The sequence below is a fragment of the Coccomyxa subellipsoidea genome, assembly GCF_000258705.1.
Source record: "Coccomyxa subellipsoidea C-169, whole genome shotgun sequence".
NCBI classification, from domain to species: domain Eukaryota; kingdom Viridiplantae; phylum Chlorophyta; class Trebouxiophyceae; family Coccomyxaceae; genus Coccomyxa; species Coccomyxa subellipsoidea.
The window spans coordinates 695,729-720,266 of NW_005178042.1; the positions used below are offsets into that span (position 1 = coordinate 695,729).

Consider the following 24,538-nt stretch of genomic DNA (forward strand, 5'->3'; position numbering starts at 1 on the left):
CTGACGAAGTCTGCTTGGTTTTGTTAGCTGAAGCGTACCTGTAAGCTCGAGATTTGCTCATGGAAGGAAGGAGGATTACACATCATGGTCAAGGAAGTCAAACGTTTGGGAGTGCCCCCCCTGCAACTTCCTCGATAGCGGAAGCTTCCAAGAAATGCAGAAGCTCCTCTTCAGAATTGCGACACGACATGGTACCTGAATGCCTAAAGGCAAGGCGATAAGATCTGTCTGGCCTGCAGAATGAACATCCTCGTGTGCAAAGACTATGTATTCTCTTAGAGCTGTGAGTAGACCTCTTGCTTCGGTGTGCAGCGCAAAGCTAGCATCTGTGCGCTTCCCGGCAACTGTTAGTTATAGAGTTCGAGCTGTGAGTTCGACATCCATTTTGGCGAAGTCCAGCGAGCAAAGTTCAGATCACACTATGGTTCGGGACAACATACAAGCGGCAGCAACGGAAGACAAGCAGGACAGAGCTGCTGAGATGGTCGTCGATGCTGCGCACGAGAAGGTGCAAAAGCACTGATGCAAGTAATTTGAATAAATTTATACATTAGGAATCTAAATTTTCGCAGGAAATAGGCTGTGTCCCGGAGACTGATGTTTGCAAGTGCCTGCAGGCTGCACAGCATGCTGCACGCAATGATGGCAGCCCTGAAGAAATAGCAGAGCAGCTGGTGAGTGAGGTGGACGGCGGAGACATTAAGAGCATAGAGCTGGAGAGAAAACACGCCGAGATCAAGCCTGGCCAGCCGGGGAGCGGTGTGCAGCGAGGCTCTGCTGCAGCTGCAGCCCAGGTAGCCACTGTAATGCAGCATAGATCACTTGTATGAAGACACATCTTCCTGGTGTTTTTCATCTTAACTGACGTGGAGTTATTTATTATTAATGGATGCTAAGGTGTGGTGCGCTTTGGATGCAGTCGGCTGTGGACAGAGCGGCAGATCCTACAAGGACAAGCAAACCGGTGATAGCACAGAAGGCAGAGGCGGCCTTGGCTGATGAGGTCAGAAATGCTCGTGACTAGATGGGAGCGCAGTAATCATGTAGTATCTGCTTAGCCTGATACTGAAGTGTACTTGTATCACTTAAAGCACAAAATTTGTAACCAATTTGTAACCAATTTTTCAACTGAGAATGGAAGATTGTTGGCTAACTTGATGAGGCATGTGGCAAAGAGCATGACTGTTGGAAGACACAAAGGACAACAGACACCTAGCCTCAGGCAAGGCGTACAACAGGTTCAAACACATGTTTGTAAAGGTTCATATCCTTGATGTTCATGGCTGTGAGCACACCACTCAATGCTGGTACACTTATGTTCACTCACATTGCCTGTTTGTCATGTGAGCTCTGGTAAGACGTGTTCTTCACTTCAATTTCTACGATGCGTGGTCAGAAAACAGTCGTGTTGGCAACTGCTCCGCCGGAGGGTCCTGTAAAAGTTGTGAAGATGTTGAAACTGCCTGGGGGAGTTGAGGCAGCGGGAGTGCCTGCAATATGGCAACTAACACTGTCAGCCTTCTAGCAACATTTCAACCCGGGAGATATTTTATACATTAAAGTCAGTGCGAGGGCCAAAATAGGGTGGAAGGGCTGCTTTGCTGTGTAGAAGAACTTGTACAAGTGTCTACATGCTTCCCTGGCCAGGGCATTCGGGGCACAACTTATATTCGGGCCTGCCTACGTGCGCTTCAACGCTTGTGCAGAATACGCAAGAGGAGGTCACGCTTTGTATAGAGACGTAATTTGCTGTGTTAGAAAGACATTTGAAAGTTCATCAAAAGAGGCATGTTATGATGTCAAAGAGATGTCACCTCCAGACCCGGGGCAAGTGGGATCCCAGTTTGTGACCGTCAGAATCCACAGCGCCATCACACCTGCCAAGCACACAGTCTTTCTGGAAACATGGCTCAACCCACCTTTTCTTGCATCACAAGACTTTAACTAATATCATTTCAAGCTGTTCCTGCCAGGGACAAGGTGCACGTAAAGGCTGCCCCGTAATGGACCACCACATTTCAGCAAGACCCAATCAATCGTGGGCACAGAGCTTGGGTTCTTTACCGCCCCCCGCCAGCTATGGCCCAGGTCACGAGACTTCGGGATTCAAAAAGTGCATCAATTAAAGACATAGGTTGCAAGTGAATGGAGCCGTGCATTTGTGTCGACAATACACAGGGTGCATCAGTCATCACTCACCATAGTGCCTGTCATCTGCAGAATACTTGGAGACGATGGTCACATTCTGACCCGGCTTGAGTGGGTACGGCGGCACAAGTGTGTCATCAGTCATGCGCACAAGATAGCCCTTCTCCTGACCTGCTGTGTCTGCAGGCGTGCCACACAACTCTCATTTGATCAGTGATGCATCCTTGCTATAAGCTTTGCTATCATTGGCCAGCAGCCTTCTGCAGACGCACCTTGCCCCTGACAATAATGTGTCTTGACAACAATAATAGTCCCTGCTGCATTCTTTGCACAGACAACAACATAAATTGCACATAAAAGCAAAAAAGCAAATGCCAAAGTATAGTCTGGACCTTGAAGCGCTGACTGCGCAAAGAAGGGATATTTCTGTCAAGCAAATGCATGCAAAAATTATCCCTCCAAGGCTGGACATCTGAAGCACCCCAGCTTTTGGCTGGCACTGCCCAGAAACACAACCCTATGGCGCAAAGGATGAAGGAAATGCTGATGTGCTGTGAACGTCAGCTGTGTGTTCACCTCGTGATGTTGAGTTGCCGTAGACAGAGCAGGAGGTGCAGATGAGATGGCCAGTTGCCGTGTCAACAATCTCCATGCAATCACCACCTGTTGCAGAATGGAAGAACATTCCTTATTCCAGTAGTGACCACGTCAGGAAAACAACAGTGCTGCACAGACATTGCAAAAACTTAGGATAGGAAGTGCACAGATTCGGGCTTGCAGCAGCGCTTGTGTAGAGGAATTCCAGAAAGAGAATCTCTATTGCAGTGCAGGTATACACTTTCGTCAGCAATGTAGCGGCAGAGCTGTCAACCACCCAGCAATGATGCAACCTCGACAATGACATTTGAAGGACAGCCAGTAACAGTTCTTTCAAGGCACGGAAGATTCGATTTGACATGATGTGATCAATTTGAATGCAACTGCGCACCGATGTGCTGGTGGCCTGTGCAGCGCAGGAGGCCGTAGGGGGCAGACTGCGGGCACTGCTGGTCAAAGGGGCCCGTGAAGTTTTTGACATCGATCATGCCAGGCCCCTGTTTGAGCACGTCGTACTCCACAGAGCCGTTCACCACATCCAGCAGCACTGGAGAGGCCTGCACCAGCTCATCTATCTGCTCCGGGTACCTGGCACATGAGCAAATAGCTCTGTCGTGGACAAGAAACAACTTTTCTACTTTACAGTAAGGTGCCTCCTGCTCAGGCCCCTACTCATGCGCAGGAGTCAAGAGCGATGAGGGGACCATACACACCCAGCGATCAGAAGCTTGCGGGAAAACAGCAGCCATGCATGCCAGGCATCAATGCGGCAGGGCTGCAACCAATCCGTACACAGAAGCAGCTCGGCGACGGCCATTGCCAGTTGACAGCAGCATGGCCAGCTGGCTGCATCCAAACCGCATAGTGCTGAAAATGAGCAATCTTGCCATGCAAGTCTGCCGATGTTGCCCTCTATTACATGCCCTCTGTGGGCAGAAAACTGAGAAAAGGTGCATGATGCGCGACGGCTGTGAGCGTGCCTGTAGGAGACATTGTATTGCAGGTGGTAAACGGTGGCACTCTCATTGGCGCGCGGTGTGGGGCAGTTGAGGGGCGAGCAGCATGCGGTGCCCCCCAGGTAGCTCTTAGTCGATCCAAGCCCCTGGAACCAGGGGTATATTATGTAGGACTTCAGTACTTACCGCCCAAGGTGTGAACCAGGGATAAACTAGTGCGCGCTCGGGCACAAGAACTGCACACGTTTGCATGTTCAGGACTGCTTACATGGACTCGTCTGCTTAGCCTCTTCCACACAGGGATGACGAAAGGATTGTGTGATTGTCTGTGGTCTGCAACATTATTACTATCTATATAGACTGCTGATCACGGGGTAGTTATCGTACCTGGAATGCTGCAGCGCTGTCGGGGCACCAGCACTCGATGCAGGGAGCGATGTGATCAGGGTCCACCCCGAGAGTGTTGATCAGGTGGATGTTCATACGCCTGCAAGAGGCCCCAACAACAAATCTTTGTCATAAGCTCTCCCATTCATGTTGGGCATTCCCAAAGGGTGCTGCAGGAGAAAGCGGTCCCTTTATAAGCATACGTCCGAGCATAGCATGCCCAGCATGGGAGGAAGGACATCAGAAGCAACATGGCCTGGCCAAAGTTTGATTACCAAAGAAATGGCAATACTCCAAGGAAAAAGGAAACACGGTGTTGGATATGAAACTGTAAACTCGACCTGAGTTCCTTCTTACTCACCTGGTGGAGGGGTCTTTAAAGAATGTGCCGTTGACGAGCTGGTAGTAGGGGTGCGGCAGCGGCAGCTTGTCAAGCGTGCCTCTGAGCTCTGAGCCCTCAGCCACAACAAAGCGCGCGTTTCCAAAGAAATGATGCGCGTACGCCTGGGTCGCAAAAACCCATGCATTTTGGTATGCCCCTCAGAAGTTGCCCAGAACCGGGCAGTCTCCAGCTCTGGGCAGTCCTCAGCTCTGGGCTTTACCCAGAGCTTTAAAGACATTGCAGCAGGGCAAGAAAGAGTCTCACACATCAGGTGCATGGCAGATCTCTGAAAAACAGCAATTGCAATACTTTGCAACCGAGGACTTGCACACACTGGCAGACATGTGAGGATCGCAGGCGTGACAGATTTCAGAGCCCTGGTCACATCACCTGGCTGCCGAAGCTGACAAATGCCAGTGGCAACACATGCAGAGCATGGGACTCACAGAAGGGAAGTGATAACAGAATTATTGATCCACCTAGACAGGTCAGGAAATAATAGAGCACAGTGCTACTCAGTGAGGAGTGGAGCACAGGAGCAGACCTCTGACAAGGGCACGGGTCGGCCGGTGCTGTCAACGATCTGGGATGTCTCATTAATTATGGCCACGATTCTGCTGGGGTACGGGTTTGCCAGGTTGTAATAATCGTTTGCCACCTGTCATGCCATCCCAAATGCTGGTCAGCGCCGATAATGCCTCCCACAAGTCTCGGTTGTCCCAAGATAAAAGCCTACGGTAGTCGTCACGAGCATGCCAGCCTTGATTCTCTCCTGGGTAAGCAAGCAGCTCACAAGGTTACGGATGCATGTAAATGCCAGAACACTGTCAAGACTAATGCAGATTGTGCACATGACATCCCAGGAGAAGGAGATCAGCGAAGAACTGTGTGCTGAGTTTGGGACCCTGACAATGAGCACCGTGCTGTGACAGACAAGGTACAACATAGCTTTCATATTAAGAACTTTGACAGGATTTCAAAGATATTTGAAGCATGCCTGGCCTGGCTTGAGGGGCACGCCGGGGCTGAGGCATGTGACGTGGAATGTGTCATTGGTGCCTGCCACTAGCACCGGGGGTTCGCAATGGCTATCACCCGCGGTCGCCGGCTGCTTTCGCTGAACGCCTGACTCCGCCGGCGCTGCTTTCGCGGCAACCGCATCTGCAATACCGTCATCCTGGTCACATGAATCCCAGCAGGCCAGGATTTGACATCTCAGGGGGAGCACTCCTGGGACTGGCAGAATGCTTCTGGGTTCTGGGACTGCCCAATTTTTCTTCGCCACATTGACAGGAAAATTTCTAGGCAGGTCATGAATCCCTGAATTTGCCCAGGGACATAAAGGCGGCAATATCCTTCCCCTTGTGGTACCCTCCACATCCGAGCAGGACCAATCATTTGCGAGCATGGTGTTCTGTGACTTATCTGCCCAACGGCAGCCAGGGCATTCCTTTGGGCCCTGAAAATAAGGCTCAAGACAAGATCAGAGGGCTGGGCTCACCAGAGACATGCACAGTAAGGAGCATGCCCTCATCGCAATGCCCGCTGACAGAGCAGGCATAGTAGAAGGTGCCGGGCTCCCTGAAGGTGAGGTTGAAGGGTGTGTCGGTCAGGCCGGCGACCTGTGTCGCGTTGCTGAAGCTGCAGTCCGGCTTCGCAACCCGAATGACGTTGTGCTGCCCACGTGCAAATTTGAAGACCTGCGCATTCTCAGAAGTGTCGGATCCGCACCTGGATGACCTTGAAAATCCACCTTGTTCCGATGTGGAGGCGGCTGCAAGGTACAAGGCTATCCTGAAGACTAGGTTGGTGCCGTAATGGCATCTACAACTGACGTTTGCTTGGGAGCACCCTGTGCTATCTGACTATTGTGAGGCCCAGCTCATCTTCAATAAATCTAAATTTGCATGTGTGTCATTGCTCACTATCAGGACGAGCATCGATATCATGTCCTCAGCTGCGCATGGCTTCCTTAAGGCCATCCGCCGCCTTTCAATAGGCCCGGAAGATGCACAAAGGCTTGCCAGTGTGCTTTTGAAAACTAGACAAAATGATTCTCACCAATGAATCACCAAACGTCACGTTAATTGGGTCGTACTGAAGACCCGTCGTCCATCCGGCTTGGGCACCTCCGACAACGATCTGGCTTGCAGCCGCGCAGCTGATCGACAACACCACGGCGATTATACCCAAGAAAGCAGTCATGATGGTACACATCGGTGCGAAATGATCTGCGTACCAGAAGTCCGTCCCATCAGGGCTACATGAGGATCAAGTAATCAGACGACTTCCACCCGTCCAAGAATTGACTAAGGCCTTGTTCGAAAGAGCCTAGGAAGCTTCATGGCAGCCCCTCCAACCTCGGGAGGCCAAATTCCTTCGTTTCTTGGCCCTATAAATGGTGTTCGAGAGGTAATGTGGATTAAATTGGGCCATGAGCAATTTTCCAGTGTGAGTGTGAGTCCTCTGGACCGTCCAACGTGAACTTAATCGCGATCTCCAGCTAATTTAAGGGCGAAGTTGAAATCTAAGTAATTAACATACAAATATCTACAACTTGCACAAGAAGTGCAGAACGTGACATTCAGGCCTCGCATCAGTCAGTGCTTCTCTGCAACATGTACAGCGCTTCCCTCTATAAGCTTCATCTCCTGTTATAAAATTTGAGCCCTAAACAATGCGAGTCTTGAGATGGCTCTCCCAAAAATGCAGTCAAGGACTCTTATGTTGCACCCTTTCAGCATTCACAGCTGTGGTAGTAGGACTGCACCTCATCCTACAAGGAGAGACTTGCCCCACAGAACCTGATGTCACTGCTGTACTAAAAAAAGCTTTCTAGTCTGACTCGCTGTTGCTGCCCCGCGCAAGCTGCGGCCTGAGGTCATAAGGCGACTCTTGGCCACTGCTGCTCTCAGAGTACCCACTGCTGGATGGCCTAGAAGAACTGCCTTGATGAGTCTCTGCTGCTGCGCTGCCGGGGCGGCTGCCAGCGGATGAGTAAGCGTCCTCGGAGCCCGCCCTCCACAGCTGTGGGCCCCTGGAGGTCCCCACTCCGAAGCCAGTGGTGGCGTGCTCCGGCGTGGTGAGGTCCCCCCAGGACGCGCTGGCTCGCAGGCTAATCTCCGTCGGCGCGCCCTCCCATCGCGCCTGCGCCAAAGCAACACCAGCCATGTCATAATTGTAATGTAATAATCCTGAGAATGTTGTCCAATAACGAAATCTCTGTAAAGCAAATGAGCAATTGTAGGCATTGATATGCACGCTGCACATTTGCAAGGTTGTAGGCATTCAGGCAAAAGGATGACTGGAGGTGTAAATTTCGAGGTGAATATCTGTCGCACCGGTTGCGCCGATGTCGGCCGGCCGAGGTCGGCAGCGGGGGTGAACATGGGATCAAAGAATCCTGGCGTCTCGAAGAAGCCGCCGGCCGCCACGTCCGGCGTGGCCGCCTCGGGCGTAACGCAGCCGGCCCCGGCCGCACTCATCAGCCGTGCCGCGCCGGCCGCCATTGGTGACGGCTGCGGTGACGTGCTGGCGCCGGGAGAGTCCGGCTCTATGCGGTCCACTAGTGGCACTTGCGTGGCTGGCGGCACAGTCGTAGAAAGTAGCGGCAGATGTTGCTCCTGTTCAGGCGCCGAATTCTGGCACATCTCCCGGTCTGTCTTCGGGGCCTGGCTGTTAACAAGCTCATCCTGCTGCGCATCCGCATCTGCTACGGAGCCTTCCCACATCTCCGCTGTGGCTCCAGTCTCTGTGCCCTCTGCAACTCTGGGAGCTGCTGCCTCACTGTGATCTGCACATTGATCCACCACAGCCTCTGCTGCTACTGTGGCGACTTCTGCCTGGCTGGAGGCGACGAGCTGAGGACCGTCTTGCTGTGAGGATGGTTGAGCGGCGGAGAGGGTGTCCCTCCTCGGCTTCACCTCGGAGCTGCTGACGTCACAGTGCTCCTCTTCTGGCAGCGTGCGCTGGGAGGAGGTGGGAGTTCCCTCTTCGGGCTGGGGTGTTTTTGCTACCCGCCCAAAGCCGTTTGCCGGCCAGGGAGACCCCTCCTGTATACAGCAAACATCGTCATTCTTAGCACACACATTTCAGGCGTGTAACATAGTACGTATCTCATCCTTTTTACACTGATTCAAATGACTGCAAACTTGCTGAGAGACTCAGCATTTGCCCTTTTTGGCCAACTCTTCATATTCTCTGGTCTCCAGTCGCCAGATAATTTCTACAGGGAGCACATCTTTGGATTTCAGCTAACTATAATCCTGTGACTGCGGCAGTCTCAGCTTTGCTGAACGAGGGCCAAGTACCTGCTCATAGGCGGTCCTGGTGTTGCCAGAAGGCCTGGCCATGCAAACAGAGCCGACTGACTCAGCGGGCGAGCTGGCGTCTGAGGTGGACGCCTGCTGCTGGCTGCCGCGGCCCAGGCAGCTGCGCCTGGGCGGCGACCCGTCGCGGCTGTTACCTGCAAATTCAAATAGCACGAGCAAAGTAAAGCTGTCTGGTCTCACAGACCCCACTGGTTATCGGATCGCAAACCACACATAGCACTCCTCCCCAGTTACTTATACGCTTTGCTGAGGCGAAGCACCCGCCCCTTGACACTTCTGAGAGTCAAAACCTTAGCGACCATATACAGTGAGCCCCTGCACTGTCACCGCTACGAAGGCATATATTCTGCAGCTCACAGGAATTAAAATTCTGTAATTTGCTTTTTGAATTCCCTGGTGCAGCATGTAGAGAGGGATTTGTGTCGGGGAGCATTCTGACCTGGCGCGGAGGGGGAGGGGACGTCCCCGGAGACCGTTGCGGTGCAGCTGGCGGCTGGTGCTGATGCAGACGCGGACGCTGACGCCCCCCGTCGCGTGGCCGCCAGGTCAGCCTTCTTCTGCTCCTTGCGCCGCTCATCCTCCACCTTGCGCTTCTTCGCCTGCAGCGTCAAATCGCACACTTTCAATGAAGTTTTAGAACAAATGGGAGTTGCTCGCATCTTTTGCTTCAGTCAAGAGCCATTAGGTGCACAGTTTTATCCTTCATACATGTTAGAAGAGACAGTCCTTTCAAGACAGGGTGTGAGGCTTCTTTGCCTGCAGCGCCACTCCAATTGTCACTCAGCATGCATCCCAGGCTAAGAGTATATCTTATATCTTATATATGCCTGTACATTTTATATTCCTAAGGGGAGGTACATTTGCACTGTGCACAAGAAATCTAAGCAGGAAGTGAGCATATGCACACAAGCATGTGAAGTGCCTGTCACAGAGGGATTCACACGGCAGTGCATGCAGGCTACATGCAGACATGAAGAAGAGCACAAAGGCTGGGATGCCTCTCACAGTCAGCAGCCGTCCCGCGCACCAGGATGAGCACACTGCACAGAGAGGCTTGCCAAAATGACAGAATACAGGTGTACTGGGAAGAAATATCTGAGATTTAGGGGGGCGTGCCTCGATCTCGGCCATGGATTTGTCGAAGAGGTTCATGAAGTCGCGCACGATGCGCATCACTCGCGAGGGATCATTCGCGTCCCAGTCCTCTCCAAAGTACTCCGTCGCCCGCTTCATCGCCGCCACCGTCTCACCGTCGTACCCCTGTCCGCAACCGTGGCGTCCCTTCAGAAAAGAATCTTTGCGCATGCCTGTCGTGCGAGATGTGATAGGGTCACTACCTAGAGGTCACCTGGTCAATGAAGCCAGAGCCTTACATAAGGTCAGGGCCATGGCTAACCCAAGAGAGACTCTCTCTCCGGCCGTTTTCCAACACGTGTACTAAAGCTGAGCTGCGTTTCAATGCCCTGGCAGGACCTGGTTTTCTGTGCAAAGGAAGGGAAACCCACCATCAGGAATTCTGCATACTTCAATACCTCCCTGTGCGATTGCACTACGTGCTCGCACGCAACCCTTGACTGACATGCCAAGAAGTTACCTCTCATACAGACCTGTCATGCATGCCTGGACCATACATATACGTATATATATAGAGTACAGCAAAAAACACAACTTTGTGGCTGCTCTCATCCTCTTATGGATCCCACCTCGGCATCGTGCAGGGCGGTGGCGGCTGACTCGTGGAAGGCGGACATGAGCTGGCTGAAGTTCTGGTTCATGGCCGCGTCTGCGGCGGGGTCCCCTCCGACGGCGGCCGGCGCCGACGGCGTTGCCTCCACCCCGGTGGCCACCATGATCTCTGTCTCCACCCTCCTTAGCCCCTGCTTCGCCTCCCCTAGGAGCGCCTTCACCGCCGACACCTGCAAACCATAGCAGTACACCGAGCTCACTACCAATGGTAGCAAAATGAAACTTGTGGAAAAGGAACACTGGAAAAGCGTCGGGCCTTCTGAGAATTGCACGCGCGATCTGGGCAACTCACTCTGCAGGGACACAGGACTCGTATGACAGGGTGCCTTTCATAATATTTAAAGGGCCCGCTTCCCTCAATCAGTAGAGACATGGACCGTGCATGCCTTGGAGGTGGTGAATGAGGTTCTTCCGCTTGACATACAAGAACAGAGGTGTGTAAAAGGGGATAGCGGAGGGGGAAGAGGGCACCTGCAGGGATGTCTTTGATAATCTTATAAGGGCCATTTTTCTCTGTTGAGTAGCACTTTGGTCCGTGCATGCGTTGCAGATAGTGCACAGAACATGCATTTTAAGTGGTCTAAGCAGTGGGCTGTAAAGTGGAGACCAGGAGGGGGAGAGGGCCCGAACCTGCAGGTTGGCTGCAGGGCGGACAGAGCCGAGCTGGGTTGAGAGTGAGCCCATGCTGGCGCTGTCCTTGAGCAGCTGGTCGAGCACAAAGTGGAGCAGGCTGGTCTTGCGGTCCACGCCCTTCACATCCGCCAGCTTCAGCAGCGTGTCCAGCTTGAAGCCTGCGCACACACACCAACATGCTCATCAGTATATTTCCATCGTGTAGCCCTCTGACCTGTGGTAACCAGATGACCTCCATTGTGTCCCCTTGTACATTCCTGTGCATGTACGTTGTGTAATTCTCTGGCCTTTAGGAGCCAGATGACCTCCATTGTGCATGTCCATTGCACATCTGCACTGCAATGGGACACCAAGCTGCTGATGCGAGCCTCACTTGCTCCAATGAAATCCAATTGTTATGTCCCCCGGAATCTGGAGATACAAGCTGCTGATGAGAGCTTCAGGTGGCAGCATTGGGGAACAGATGGGATGTGCATGTGGAGGCTACAATCATTCCCAATATTGTTCCGTTGGGCGTGCAAGTGCTCTTCTGAATGTCACAGCCTCGGAAGAACCACAAGCACGCAGCTGTGCCTTCCTTGCATGTTCACCTTGAAAGACCCATTTCGTGTAACTCATTATTTGAAATCTTGGGCCCCTGCCTTTTATATTGTACGCCAAATGGACTGCTGCAGCGAGGAGCTAAGATAATGCCAAGGAAAAAATGAGGCCACTGAGTTGTCGACAATGCCATGAGGTAGAACTTGGTTTCAGTCAAAGGAGTGTGCAGGGCATACAAGAACACAGAAATAGGGAGTGAGCGGGTCTGACCTGAGGCTGCGCCGCGCATAGTGCCCTCGTTGAGGTGATTGCCCAGGGAGAGCACGGCCTGCAGCAGGACCATGAAATCCCCACAGCCCATCAGCTGCTCGCATGCTCCCCGCAGCACGCCCAGGTTGTCGCGCACCTGCGCGCACAAAACCACGGTGTCAGCAAAAATGCCAGGGAATGAGCATTTTGACATGCCTAAAGTGATCGATACAAATCTTGCGACCTCCAGTTTGGTCAGCACGTTGTTCTGGGCGACCCTTGTTCTGGCAGCCCATCCTAGCCTGACACCTAAATGTCTTGATGCAAAGCACCGCCCTTACAAACCCATGTACTCATTGTTCATGCACTGTTCCTGCCAAGAGACAAGGCATGTTTGCAGACAAGCTGCAGGCCTGTGGATATCTAGATCTCAGATAACGCTCACTCTGACATGCAATCAGGGTTGAGGACATGTGTGATGATCAACATTTAGATGGGTGCGCGCCTGTACCCTGAACTCTAACTTCATTTTCCCTACACCCTAAGCTACAGTGGGCGAAAATGGTCATGGTGACAAGCAGCTGCTAGTAAGCACCCAACCTGCTGGAGGGTTCAGGGGAAGGTGCGGCTGAACATGAAGCAGTGGATGTAAGAAAGGGTGGTCGATACAGTAGGTAGCTGTGAGTAAGCACCCACCTGCTGGAGGGTGGATGGGAAGGTGCGGCTGAACATGAAGCAGTGAATTCGCTGCTGCAGGCGGGGGATGCCCATCATCTCCGCAAAGTAACGCTCCACCGTCCCCAACAGAGCCGGATCCTTTACACCCTTGTGCTTCGGGTGCTCCCCCTGCGCAACCGCAACATCCACCCCTCAAAATCCTCCAGTGCCACTGTCAAAAGCTTTGAATCCTGCGATCCAGATAAACCTGAAATCCATCACCTCCGCTTTCCACAAACAATCTGACCACCGCGACTGTGCAAGTGCAACATACCATTGTATCTGTCAGGTTTGCGAAGACAGACTGGCTCGGTCTAAGCGTATCTTACTAAGTGTGATACGGTACCCCCTGCCTTGCCAGGTTGGGATTAGGAACCTGGGGTTGGTCCATTTGCATGGATAATGCTAAGGCACATGCTTCAAAGCACACGTGCCTGGCAAGGCTGGTGTTGAAATTTAATTTGAAGTATATTTTTCACTCCCTGGTCACATTCGCCAAGTGTTATCACCTCCTCTGTAGGCAGGTAAGCTGGGTTGAAAACGAGATAGGAGACAGTCAGACACTGTGGCAAGAGCGGTCACCTGCAGGAAGAGGGCCAGGTCTTTGCGCTCGGAGTCCTCGGGCACGGCTCGGCTGAGAGCCGACAGCTGCTCTATGCTCAGCTTGCTGTCATCCATGCGCCACAGCGCGTCCTGCACCACATTTTCACAGCAACTGTTTTAAAATGTAGTCTTTGTATAATGATTTTACATTGCTTCTAGGCCTGCTCAAGCCTGCTTGCTACTGGCCCCCACCTCTAGCGCTGGCAGCACCCGCCGCAGGTTTCAAACTTTAAAGGTGCATCCCATTGATTGCACGAATGGCCGCCCTCAGTGAGGGTTGATGTCTCGTCCAGAGCAGTCAGTCACTCCTCTTTCATTAAAAAGTGAAGTTGGATGAGCATTGCACTATGCTGGTCACAGTGCCACAAATCCTGTCAAAGTGGGTCCTTTGGGGAACGTATGGTTCTATCAGGGAGCCACCACAGAGCCCACCTTGTGCTTCACAGGGTTTCAAGGCACCGCCTCTAGGTGGGGTCATTCAAGGCAGTGATGCAAAATCAAAATTGATGCATGCGTGCAGTCACATCGACTGCTAAGAAATAAGAAATAAGCAGAAGTGTCACCTTGATGGCTGGGAAGGGCAGGCGGATGCCGGCAAGCTCGATGCAGATGTTGTGCGCGCGGCGGTGCTCCACCAGCAGAATCTCCTCGCTGCGAGTCCTCACCAGCTTGCGCAGCGTCTTGTTCTCCATTATCTGCAGCATCCATATGTACACAAATAACACAACTTGCTACTTATTTGCCATCCAATGTTGTTATCCCAAGTGTTGATAATTTGCTCTCCGTTTTGTGCACACATGACCCCTCTGTCTGTGATCTCCATCACATGCGATCCCGGACGCCCCAAGCTAATCCAGACGAAATCCTCCCCTGCCTGAAACTCCAGGGACATGCCCTTGCTGGGTTTAGTAGCAGCACTGGGAGAATTTCTCTCATGAAACAATATCAGTGACGAAGATCCTTGAAACCTCACTTTGCTCACGAAAAACCAGCGGGACATTCCAAAGATGAGATCTTTGGGGGCCTCATGCCCACCTTACCCTCTGCACCAGATAGTGTTCTCTACTAGTTTGATCTGGCCAGCAATCTCATCCTGCATAGAAAATAGCTTGAGAGAAAGTGCAGAAGGCGTGCCTGGAAGAGGTTTTCGAGCTCGTCGAAGTTGAGGTTGACTCGCGGCTGGTTGTCTCGCGCCCACACAGTGCCCTGCTGCGGCGCTCGGATCTTGTCCCAGTGCAGCTGCTTCAGCCGCCGCCGCTGCTGCGCGCTCGTCTTCACCTGCGCGTGCCGGATACACTCACTCTCCAACTTGCCTCTTTCACAGAAATCTAAAGTTTTGGTATGTTGAGATATTCACTGTGGCGCTTGAAGTCACCAATTCCCAACAGGACAGAGTTGTCCTGATGATGCCTGTTATGTGATCGAGAAGGGGCCGAAACTGACTCTTGCCAGAGCACACGGTATGCTTGTGCAATTAATTTTCCACAGAAGCATGTATTGTGGCGTCTTGATGCAATTTTCTTACAGGTTGCAGCCCAACCAATGCCCATGATCAGCAGCTGCTTGCATTTGGCTGAACAAATGCAAGGAAGGCCTGCCAGGACATATCAAGTACCTTGGTGACGCCGGGTGGGGAGGCCTTGGGCATGCCCTTCTGTGCAGACTTGGGCGGCGGAGTCGGCGGCGCAGGGCCCTTGCCTGTCGGCACACTTCGACTGGTCAATCTCAGGCTTCCTGCTGACAACCCCACACGCAGGAAAATTGTTATGACAGGATGGTTTTCACCACTCCTCAACCATCAATATCAGTGCTGCTGCAATCGGAGTGGAAACTTTTGACTAGGGTGGTGTTCGCCTGCTGCATCCTGCTCCGCGCTGCCACAGCATTGGGGCCGCAAACTTCCTGCCTGCATGAGCTGGAGATCCCTATTCTGCTAGATAGAAGGATGCCTATATTGTACCGTAGTGTAGTAGTGAAACATTTCCCCCACGTCCAAAAGTCGATCATATAACGAGTTCCTGCAGGGCTTTCCGCACACTTAAGTTGGCCCACTTCACTAAGTAAATGGGCTTTTTGGGCTGCAACATACTCCTTTTATGTTCCGGCAGGCGATTTCACGCTAAAATAGATCCTGTTATTAAAACATCCCGCAGGCTGAAATACAATAATCTATTGGGGGATTTAGGATGAGCAGTATATTACTCATCTCAAGTAAATTTTGAAGCATCACCTGGAGTCTTGCCCTTGGGTGGAGGGGGAGGCGGAGTGGGGGCACCCTTGGCCTTGGCGCCGGATTTGGGCGGTGGCGGTGGCGGTGGTGGGGGGCCCTTGGCCCCCGGAGTTTTTGCTGGTGGCGGCGGTGGCGGCGGCGGGGGTGCCTTCGCTCCCGGGGTCTTCTTGCCCGGGGGCGGCGGTGGCGGCGGTGGCGGCGCGGCCGGAGCCTGTTCAGGCCACAGGTGACTCAGTGTCACACGTCAGCATGCGTTGGCTCATCCCGGTCGCTCTTTTATCTCATTGCATAGTAGTTTACGTCTCTTTTTGTGCCTATTAATGTTGAACACTCACTCTCGCCTTAGCATCTAGCGGCATTCTGAACACCTAATATCCTCCCTGTCTGTGCCCGTGCTATGCTGCATTCGCAGATGTGTCGACTCAGAGTAGTGTAGAAAGCATGCAGTACCTTTGCCTTTGGTGGAGGAGGCGGGAGCGTTGGTGCAGCAGCCTTCTTTTTTGGCGGAGGCGGCGGCGGCGGCGGGGCAGCCGCTTTCTTCTTTGCCTGGCTGCTCGGTGCCAGCACCGGTGACTCGCCAATGGGCCCTGCGGCCGGGAACCCGCCAAAGCTGTCGCTTGAGCCGTCACCGCCACGCGGGCTGGCTGCAGCGTTCTGCAGTATGACTTCAGCCTCCGCCTTGGACGGCGCCTGCAGAGGACAAAAGAATCGCATATTATTGCCAAAGTTCCTGCGTCCTCAGCTTCGCCAATTCGACCTCCAAAACGTAGCATCGGTCTCAAAAGACAGTTGCTTTCAGACCGCGTATACACCTCCCAGAGACAAAATAATCGATGCCCAGAGAAGTTTGATGCAGGCAAATGCATCGTCATCCAAGAACACGCCCTGCTGCTTTTGTGCTACCAGGTTTGAAGGCTGCATATGCGCAAATTGCCGCATAAGAGGAGCTGCCGTAAGTGAGAGTTGTGCAGCTAAGAGATTAGCGCACCGCAGAGAGCAGGTACTGAGCGAGGCGCAACACTCTCTGGTCGTCTCTGGCAGCCGGCTGCCCGTTGCCGCTTTCCTCGCCGGTGGCAGGGGACGGTGCCGGCTGCATCAGCTCTGCCAGCCGGATCAGGTCCTCCAGGGCCACGTCAGCTGGCACCTGCAGCTCCTGCTCCTCCTCGCCTGCCACTGATGCCCTGCAGAAAGAACTCGACCCCTTGATGAACACCCAGGATCAGCAATACGCCAAATATGAATCTGAGTCATTGCAATTGAGGCGTTTTGTGGGCAGCAATGCTCAGTGATTTTGCTGGGGAAAGGGAATCTGTGTCACTTGTCACACAAATCCTCTGCAGGACTTTGCAGGGTTCTCAGCAAAGCACAGCGTGTGCAAATTGCAATCCAGGTAAGTCGCCGAAAACACCCATGTCAGACTGCTGTCTGGGGTATGCATGCAGTCTCTGCAGTCCTGCAAAGTAAAGCATGCATGAGACAACTCAACATTTATTTTTCATCCAATAACTTTTTAAACCGCACCTAGAAGCACTGGCAGGCGTGCTTCCCTTGCCGGCCCGCAGAGCTCCGAGCAGAGCGTCCCGCAGCTGCGCGGCTGGCGTTTCGGGGCTCGGGCCGGCTGCTCCGTTACGGAGCGAGCTTTCGGCAGTACGGAATGAGGTCTCTGCCGGCCCAGGGTGCCCCGCCTTGGCCCGTAGGGGACCCTCCATGCTGCTGCCGGCCGAGCCCGGGAGATCCGGCTGCGCGCCGCTGCCGCCCATCGCCTCGGGAGACCCGTCCTGGCTGTTGCTGGGGGAGATATTGGATCCCCCGACGGCGCCCCCGGCTGCTTCCACCACGGCAGTGTCTGCATCCTGCAGCGACCTCTGCCAAAGGATCCCCCCCTCCGAAGACACTGAGCCCCTCAGGCTTGACGCATCATCGCTGGAGGCTCTGACTCTAATTCCCGGGCGCCCTGGGACGACACTCTCAGGGTAGCCACTTCCCGCAGAGCCCGCAGGCAGCCCCGGGATCTGTATGTCAGCGATAGCGCTGAGAAGCTCATCCAGGGAACCTCCACGACCGGCCGGCTCCGCCGCGCCGCCGCAGCGGCCAGCAAATGTCCCGGCGCCGCGGCCGGCTGCGCTGCTCTGCCGTTCAGCGCTGAAGGACGCAGTGAGGGAGACTGCGTGCTGCAGCTCGTCCGCAGAAGCGCTGTCCATCTCGGGCATGGCGGCCCCTCCTCCTGGACATCTCCCAACCCCTGACAGAGCATGCGCAGAGGATGCCGATGCCGCGGAGCCTCTCACTGGCGAAGGGGAGGCCATTGGCGTCGCTGCCTGCTGCAAGGCTCTGCTGGGCGAGCCGTCGCCGTATGCCCCGGGCCGATCGCCCAGCCTTGAGAGCGTCCTGGACTGCAGCCCTGCAAACACCCATTCAGGTGTCTTCAGCAAATGGCCAAAAATAACAAATGCTGTTGTCAGCACCTCTGGTGTGTCACCTGGTGAAGAATGTTTCGGGGCGGTTCAATGGACAGATGCTATTGGGCATCCATATGGCTGGTGGAGACTGCAAAGATCGAGGAGACAGGAAAGCACTCATTCAGGTTTTAATTTGACAGACCCAGTCTTAAAAGACTGGACAACGTGCAACAATAATAATGACATTTTTTTGTTTATGTTGTTGCAGAGAAGGTCATTGGTGGATCAGGACAGCACCCGTCCATGGAGAGGTTGGAGGTCCAGGGGTCGTGAAAGATCCGCCGCGAGTCTTATTGCCAGTGGGCGGCGTGGTGCAGAAGTTGCGCAGCTTCGAGGCGAACCAGCGCATGCCCTTGACGCTGACCTTCCCCTGCACGCACGCAATTCCCTTAGCTTTCACCGCCAAATGCTGCAGGAATCCATCAGATCCCGGTCACACTGTCCTTGGTACCCGCTCAGACATTACAACGTCCGTGAGCTCCATTGTTGCCTCTGCTAGGCGTGGAAGGAAGATAAATCGTTGACTTCGCTAGGACATAGAAGCAAAGCTGCGCACCGGGGATTTGGCGCTTTTGTGGCCCGCTGAAGTGCCCCTGCTCGCCTGGCCGCTGTGCTTTGACGGCGATCGGCTTCCGTGAGGTATTGCCTCAGGCGCCGCTAACCGCGCAACAGGCGCCTGGCTGGGCGGCTGCTGCAGCTGCGGTGGCTCGCCGCTCGGCGACTGCGGCGGCCGGAACGCGCGGATCTTCAGGTGGCCGACATCGCCGCCGTCAGCCGCCGGCTCCCGCTCCGTTTTGAGCGCCGCCAGTTTCAGCCCGCTCTCGATACCGCCCTCCCCTTGCGCGACCCCTGCCGAGGGTTTGCCATCGCTCCCGGCCCCTGCCGGCCCGCCCTGCAGATGCCCCTCCCTGAACAGCCTCTGCTGCCCCTGAGAGTCTGTAGTCGGCAGGCCGCCACCGTTCGGCGGCTGATCGCAGAAGGACCCGGCTTCAAGTGGCGGCCATGCTGCGGCAGCCCCCGGCAAACCGCTCTCGGCCGGCCCAGCGTGGTCGCCGTCGCGCGCCGAATCTTGGAAGCTGCTCGGCAGCTGCAGCATCGGCGTGGCGGCCGGCCGGTTGAGGTCGTAGACGAGGCAGCCGCTGCCTTCTGGGGCGTCCCCTTCCTCCAGGGGAGGCAAGCCGATGTCGGCGAAGTCCATGCGGTGGCCACCGCGCGGGGGGGATACCCCCCCTTGATCCCCAAAATCTGGCTCCCGCAGCAGCGCCTCCCCCTGGCACACAAGGCGTACACAGTATACTTGGACCCTAGACTTACCCTGGACTTGACTTGACAAAGGGCATAAGAGGGTGCCAAGTCTGGTATGCTTGTCACCAAGGCAGTGTTGCATGGCTTGAAAATAATTGCACCTGGCCGGCAGAGCTTTCCTCCAGGCTCAGAAGGCATAAGAAAGCAGCAGCCGTCTGTGGGCTAGCAATGAGATACAAATGCAAGGAACACATGACTGTCTTGCAGATGCGACTACCTGCAGCGCTGTGTCTCTGAGCAACAGCTGCGCGCCAAAGCCGTCGGCCGCGCCGACAAAAAGGTCCGAGAGGGAACGCCTCCCGCTGCCCCCGCAGCTTCCGCCAGCTTCCACATCCCCCTCTGTGATGATGTCACCCGCCAGCAGCTGAAGCTCCGCCAGGCAACCACTCCCCTTGCTGTTGGCCTCTGACGCACCCTCCGAGCCACCGGCACTCACCGCACTCCGCTGACTTGTCGCAGGCCGCTCCTGTGATGGAGTGGGGCCAGAGCTGCGCTGCACGGCTGCCCTGACGCCAGCTGCTTGCACAGTGAGTGCCGAAGAAGCACTGCCAGGCGCTGTTTCTGCGCTGGTCACTCCAGTGGCCGCTGCCGCCTGCACAGTGCCGCTCAGCTGCCTGGAACTGGCGAGCTGCGTGTCATTGAAGCTCCCTGAAAGGCCAGACGCCGCGCCTGATGCCGACTGCTGTGCTGAGGGAAGGTCCCAGCTGCGTTCAGGATCTGTTTGCGCGCTGCCCATTAGGGGAAGTTGGCTGCAACCTGTTAGCAGGTCCACACTGAGCAGCTCGTCCTCTTCTGGCAGGCACTGGCTCTCCGCTGCCTGCACCTGCTGATGAGAGCTGCCCGCCCCGGCTGATCCGCTGGGAAGATCGGAGAGTGGCTGAGAGGGGGCGGTGACAAACTCCTGGTAGAACTTCATTAGGGACTCCTGACGTCCCAGGCTGCTGTGCTCCAGCCACCCAGCGCCCTGCAAAGAGAGCAATTCTTCACATCAAATGCACGCCAGTCAAAGAGATCATGCTTCCCATTTTTTGCGCAACGTTCGTCCTCGCAGGCAGGTGTCTTGGCATGGCACGTTTTAGGAGCCACGCACAAGAATGAATGCAAATTCTCAAATTTGCCAAACGACTCTCAATTTATGGAAGACTGAATGCCTCCATGACCAAGCCGGCCCTGTCTTTTCATTCTGCCCTTCCTACCAGGTGCTTTCATATTTAGCAGGTCAAGCTGGCGCCTTAGGGTCCAGTGGATTACAAATGTGGCTAGATGGTTTGTGCTGACCTGGAGTTGGAGCTGGGAGGCGCCTGCAGGGAACGCCCTGCGGCTGATGCCAGGCGACCACTCAATGCGCGGCCGCGGCCCGTCGCCGTTCTTGTGAGCATTGCGGCCTGATGCAGGAGCACAAAGACTGTTTCAGGCCATGCTTGACACAGTCATCAGCCCCGAAGGCGAGTTCTCAGGGTTTCTGAGATTGTGATCCACAGGTTGACTGAAACAATGACTTGCTCCGAAATAGACCGGGCTAGATTGTGGATGATATTTGCATAGAGGAAGCGTTCGCATTGCACGTAGGATTATTCACCTGGGGGTATCCAGGGTTTGGGTGCGCATGAGGCCTCCTTCTCTGACACATGCAACAAAGATCGCCTGCACATCACAGATGATTCAAATCAGCACTCCCTCAAGTAATATTGTGTGCTGTTGACATGCGGCAAAGTTCAGAGGATATGCTGCAGAGCCTCCCGTGTTACCACAGACATTGCATGCATGCTTCAGGGATACTCATGCACCCATTCTGGCAGTCTCTGCTCGCAAGGTTGAAAAGGGAACGCACTTCTTGGGCTGACGGTGCTCCTTGGCGAGTATCTTGGTCGGCGGCTGATGCCCCGGCCACCTGTGCTGAAGCTCCTGCAGCGGGGCGCTCAACACTTCCTGTTCTCCTCCGAGCTCACCTGTACCAGACGCTTCAGTGTCAGACCTACATAGATGCCACTTGTCTCTCTAAAGACAGTATCACTACACTGCACTCGTGCTTTACAACAACACTGCCACAATGATTTGTCAGCCACTCGCATGAACCAGGCATGCAATGCTTGCGCAAGCCAAGCGGCATGACAGCTGGGACGATGCACCAGTGGAACCATCGAAAATTGCCTTATCCTGCAGTGCAAGGCAAGGACAGACACTCACTGTAGTGGACTGTTGGATCAGCGCTGCCTGGCTGATGCAGGGCAGAGGGCACCCGGACATGGGGCCTGCCAGGCTGGCGATGAGTTGGCACAACAGCCGGTGCCCTTCCCAATGCCTGCAGCGCCAACTTGGACATCTGTAGCGGCTGCGACACCTGCACGAGTGAGAGAGTCATCACAAGCCCAAATGAAGCATGTCATAATTGACAACGTGGCAAGGGTGGCGTGGAATAAAAGTACACTTCTGGGACTTGCAGCATCTTCGGGAAAGCTGTTTAAACTGGAATAACTGCAGACGCGATTAGGGATGCATGCAACAAAGGGTGAAAGACTCGTAGCATGCGAGGATCACTGAACAGAGTATTGTGTGGTCAGAGGTACCAATGGACTTGCCATGGAAGGCATGTTGTGAGCATTGGACAGGCTGCTGCAGTTTTCCCTGTCCGGCTGTCTGATCCTGCTGCCTCCTGCGCTACGCTTGCCGTGCCCTTCTGCCGCCGTGCCCACCGCTGACTGCCTCTGCCGTGTCGGCTGCAGCGGCTGTGTCACGCAGCGGCCTCCCATGCTGGACCGGTCAGCGAGACTGCCCGAGCTGTGCCTGGCGGGCAGCTGCGGTCCTGCCTGGTGCTGACTAAGCGAGTGAGTCAGCGCTGGCGCGTCCCATGCAGAGCTGGCATCCAGGCTGGCGGCATGAGGCATCCACCTGGACTGCTGCTTGCTCATGTCTGCCAGGTATGCGCCCAGCATGATGTCTGCCAGCCTCACCTGCAGCCAACATGAATTAACTGCCTCACATACTCCACCTATGAACAAAAATCTTACTGATGGCATTTCTCACCCTCAGAAAATTGAGGTGTTCTGTCCCAAATGCTGGGGAGCTATATGGTGCTGCTCCGTCTCAGGGAGACTTTATCTGCTCTGCCTCAGGCAAAGTGTTCATCCAACAATAAGAACACAAGTCAAGCACACTCAGGCAAATCTGGTTCCACGCACCGCATCAAAGTCCACGGTGTGTTGTTGCACGAGCACAGGCGCGAATCTCTGCGCAAGCCGCGCCCTCGTCTCTGCTCTGTACTGTGACCCAGCGACCACTCTGGCTAGCAATGTCAGCAGGCCATTGACAACATCTGCAAGCACAGCAGTCATCTGAGTATTTCGACCCACTTCTTCCTTTATTTTCTTTCTGTCTTTACTTGCGCACAGAATGCGTGGGTGCGCAGTCATCATGCATTGAAGGGCGAATGCGACAAGGGGCACGATTGCCACCTTGTATCTTTGTGTCGAGCTTCTGAATGACCATCTTTCCCAGTCGTGCTGCCTGATCGGGCGCCAGGGCGTGCATGTCAACAATCTTCTTGTAGTCAAAATTCGTTGACAGCAGACCAATTGGGAGGCTGTCCAGGACTGCCATGCAGTAAGCAGCTGCCAGCTGAGGGCTTGTGCCGGTCCAGCTTGACCCTGCATGCAGATGCTAGTAAGCCGCATTATTTCTCGTTTCCATAGCAGTCCATTGGAGACAGATGTCCTGCAAGGTCACTTACCTTCTGAGCTTCTTCTGAGCTGCTCTGCAGCAATAGGGCCTGCTCCATCCATTGCTTGGAGCCACACTCCTTCGAGATGGCTGTCATCTGGGCGATACAGCAGAACGCTCAACCAAGCAGCTTTGATTCCCCACACGAGCAGTACTGTTTACAAGTTGTTGAGCATGCATCTTGGTATCCTGAACGATCATATTGGTATGTAAAAAAAAATACAAGCTTATCTCTTAGTTGTTTCTTGTCAGACGAGAGGTTGGCAACAGTGCAAGCAGTGAGACATCACTGTGACCTTTTGGCTTCCGTATGCAGTATGAACTCTGACTAGCGCTGAGGCTGGACAACACTACGTCTATTAGGCAGTGCGGATTCACCTGTCTCACTCAAGTGTGCGAGTGCCTGCACTAGGCTGTCCACAGTTGTGTCTTCAATGCCAGCACACAATCGCTTCCTGGCAAGGAGTTTACTCCTAAGCTCATCGTTCACGTCCCCTAATGTGCTGTAGTGTCTGTTTTGAAGCGACCTCTTTTCCATGATGTCTTGCAGGCTGATCTTCTACCCTTCCCCCACCACAGTGTACTACAGGATGGGCGATATACACAGGTCCACTGTCTCTTTCTGTGAGGTTACCCTGGTTGTACACATCCCCATTGAAGATTTCGCAAGACCAATCAGCTGGCCTGTGCTCCTTTTGCAGCAGCCAGCCATTCCATCGGAAAAGTTTTCAACGGTCAAGCAGGTTTTCTGGCTGTTGTTGACCTTTTTGAGCTAGCGGCAAGGAACGCCGCTTACTGCAGCCCTAAGAACTGCATGCACTCAGACGACAGGCCGATGGTCCATTCCCATTTCTAACAGTATTGGTGACAATAGATAACACAGACTTTCAGTATCTGGGGCTTGCTCGAGCTTGAATCGGTGTTTACAGGTTCGATGGAAATGGGTCATCGGACCCTCGCAGTTGTTTTGATGTCATACGCATTGCCTGATTTCGATGAAACTCTGGAAAAAATCCCTCACTAATCACAGAGCTGCAATAAGCTCGTTTGCGTTGAAAAGATCACGCATTGGCCCACACCTGGCATGGTTACAGTGGAAGCTGGGACTCTGAAGGCTTGGGAATCATTCGTGCAATCAGCGGATAAAGAGGTAAACTGAAAAAAAAATTTACAATAGATCGACGGCACAATAGATTGCCGTAATGTCCGGGACAGTGGCTTTGTCACTTCGCCTCTGTGTTGATCCAAAGGAAAGAAGAAGAATATTGAACAATCGGATAACGGTTAATATTGCAGTTGGGAGGACAGGCAGTAGAACATCAAGCGACCGCGGACTATGTGCTTGCCATCCAGAAGCTCTGTGCTGCTGGGCTTGCCGAATTGGCAGGGCTACACTTCCTTCAGAGAGCTCAGGTCAGCAGATCTCTTCCAAGCACCGCTCTCTCCTGGCAACCGGTAAAGGGCTCAATATTATAGTTGCCATCTAGAAGACAATGGGATCCTGCATGCTGCAGGACACAGTCCAGGAAACGCACCTC

General features: G+C 54.1%; 3 protein-coding genes across 3 annotated transcripts; 1 reads left to right on the forward strand and 2 right to left on the reverse strand.

The window, feature by feature from the left end:
- Nucleotides 1-421: 421 nt before the first annotated feature.
- Nucleotides 422-1,131, forward strand: COCSUDRAFT_64096 (hypothetical protein; the record flags this gene model as incomplete). Its single annotated transcript, XM_005651647.1, has 3 exons — nucleotides 422-508; nucleotides 618-794; nucleotides 920-1,131. 3 exons carry the CDS (start codon nucleotides 422-424, stop codon nucleotides 1,022-1,024), a joined length of 369 nt encoding a protein of 122 aa, XP_005651704.1. The 3' UTR covers nucleotides 1,025-1,131.
- A 261-nt stretch (nucleotides 1,132-1,392) lies between these two features.
- COCSUDRAFT_55184 (hypothetical protein) lies at nucleotides 1,393-6,586 on the reverse strand (the record flags this gene model as incomplete). Its single annotated transcript, XM_005651648.1, has 11 exons — nucleotides 1,393-1,490; nucleotides 1,815-1,877; nucleotides 2,200-2,328; nucleotides 3,137-3,333; nucleotides 3,687-3,847; nucleotides 4,089-4,188; nucleotides 4,450-4,592; nucleotides 5,015-5,128; nucleotides 5,489-5,647; nucleotides 6,021-6,146; nucleotides 6,569-6,586. 11 exons carry the CDS (start codon nucleotides 6,584-6,586, stop codon nucleotides 1,393-1,395), a joined length of 1,308 nt encoding a protein of 435 aa, XP_005651705.1.
- Nucleotides 6,587-7,305: 719 nt separating this feature from the next.
- Nucleotides 7,306-23,062, reverse strand: COCSUDRAFT_55185 (FH2-domain-containing protein; the record flags this gene model as incomplete). Its single annotated transcript, XM_005651649.1, has 28 exons — nucleotides 7,306-7,617; nucleotides 7,812-8,522; nucleotides 8,781-8,935; nucleotides 9,241-9,400; nucleotides 9,876-10,061; nucleotides 10,505-10,717; nucleotides 11,178-11,338; nucleotides 11,991-12,126; nucleotides 12,666-12,815; nucleotides 13,269-13,379; nucleotides 13,853-13,984; nucleotides 14,463-14,567; nucleotides 14,905-14,987; nucleotides 15,520-15,730; nucleotides 15,970-16,209; nucleotides 16,508-16,700; nucleotides 17,041-17,920; nucleotides 18,216-18,348; nucleotides 18,535-19,248; nucleotides 19,501-20,247; nucleotides 20,562-20,668; nucleotides 20,863-20,927; nucleotides 21,115-21,232; nucleotides 21,471-21,624; nucleotides 21,851-22,234; nucleotides 22,463-22,596; nucleotides 22,736-22,873; nucleotides 23,011-23,062. The coding sequence occupies 28 exons, from the start codon at nucleotides 23,060-23,062 to the stop codon at nucleotides 7,306-7,308; spliced, it is 6,885 nt and encodes a 2,294-aa protein (XP_005651706.1).
- Nucleotides 23,063-24,538: the final 1,476 nt, after the last annotated feature.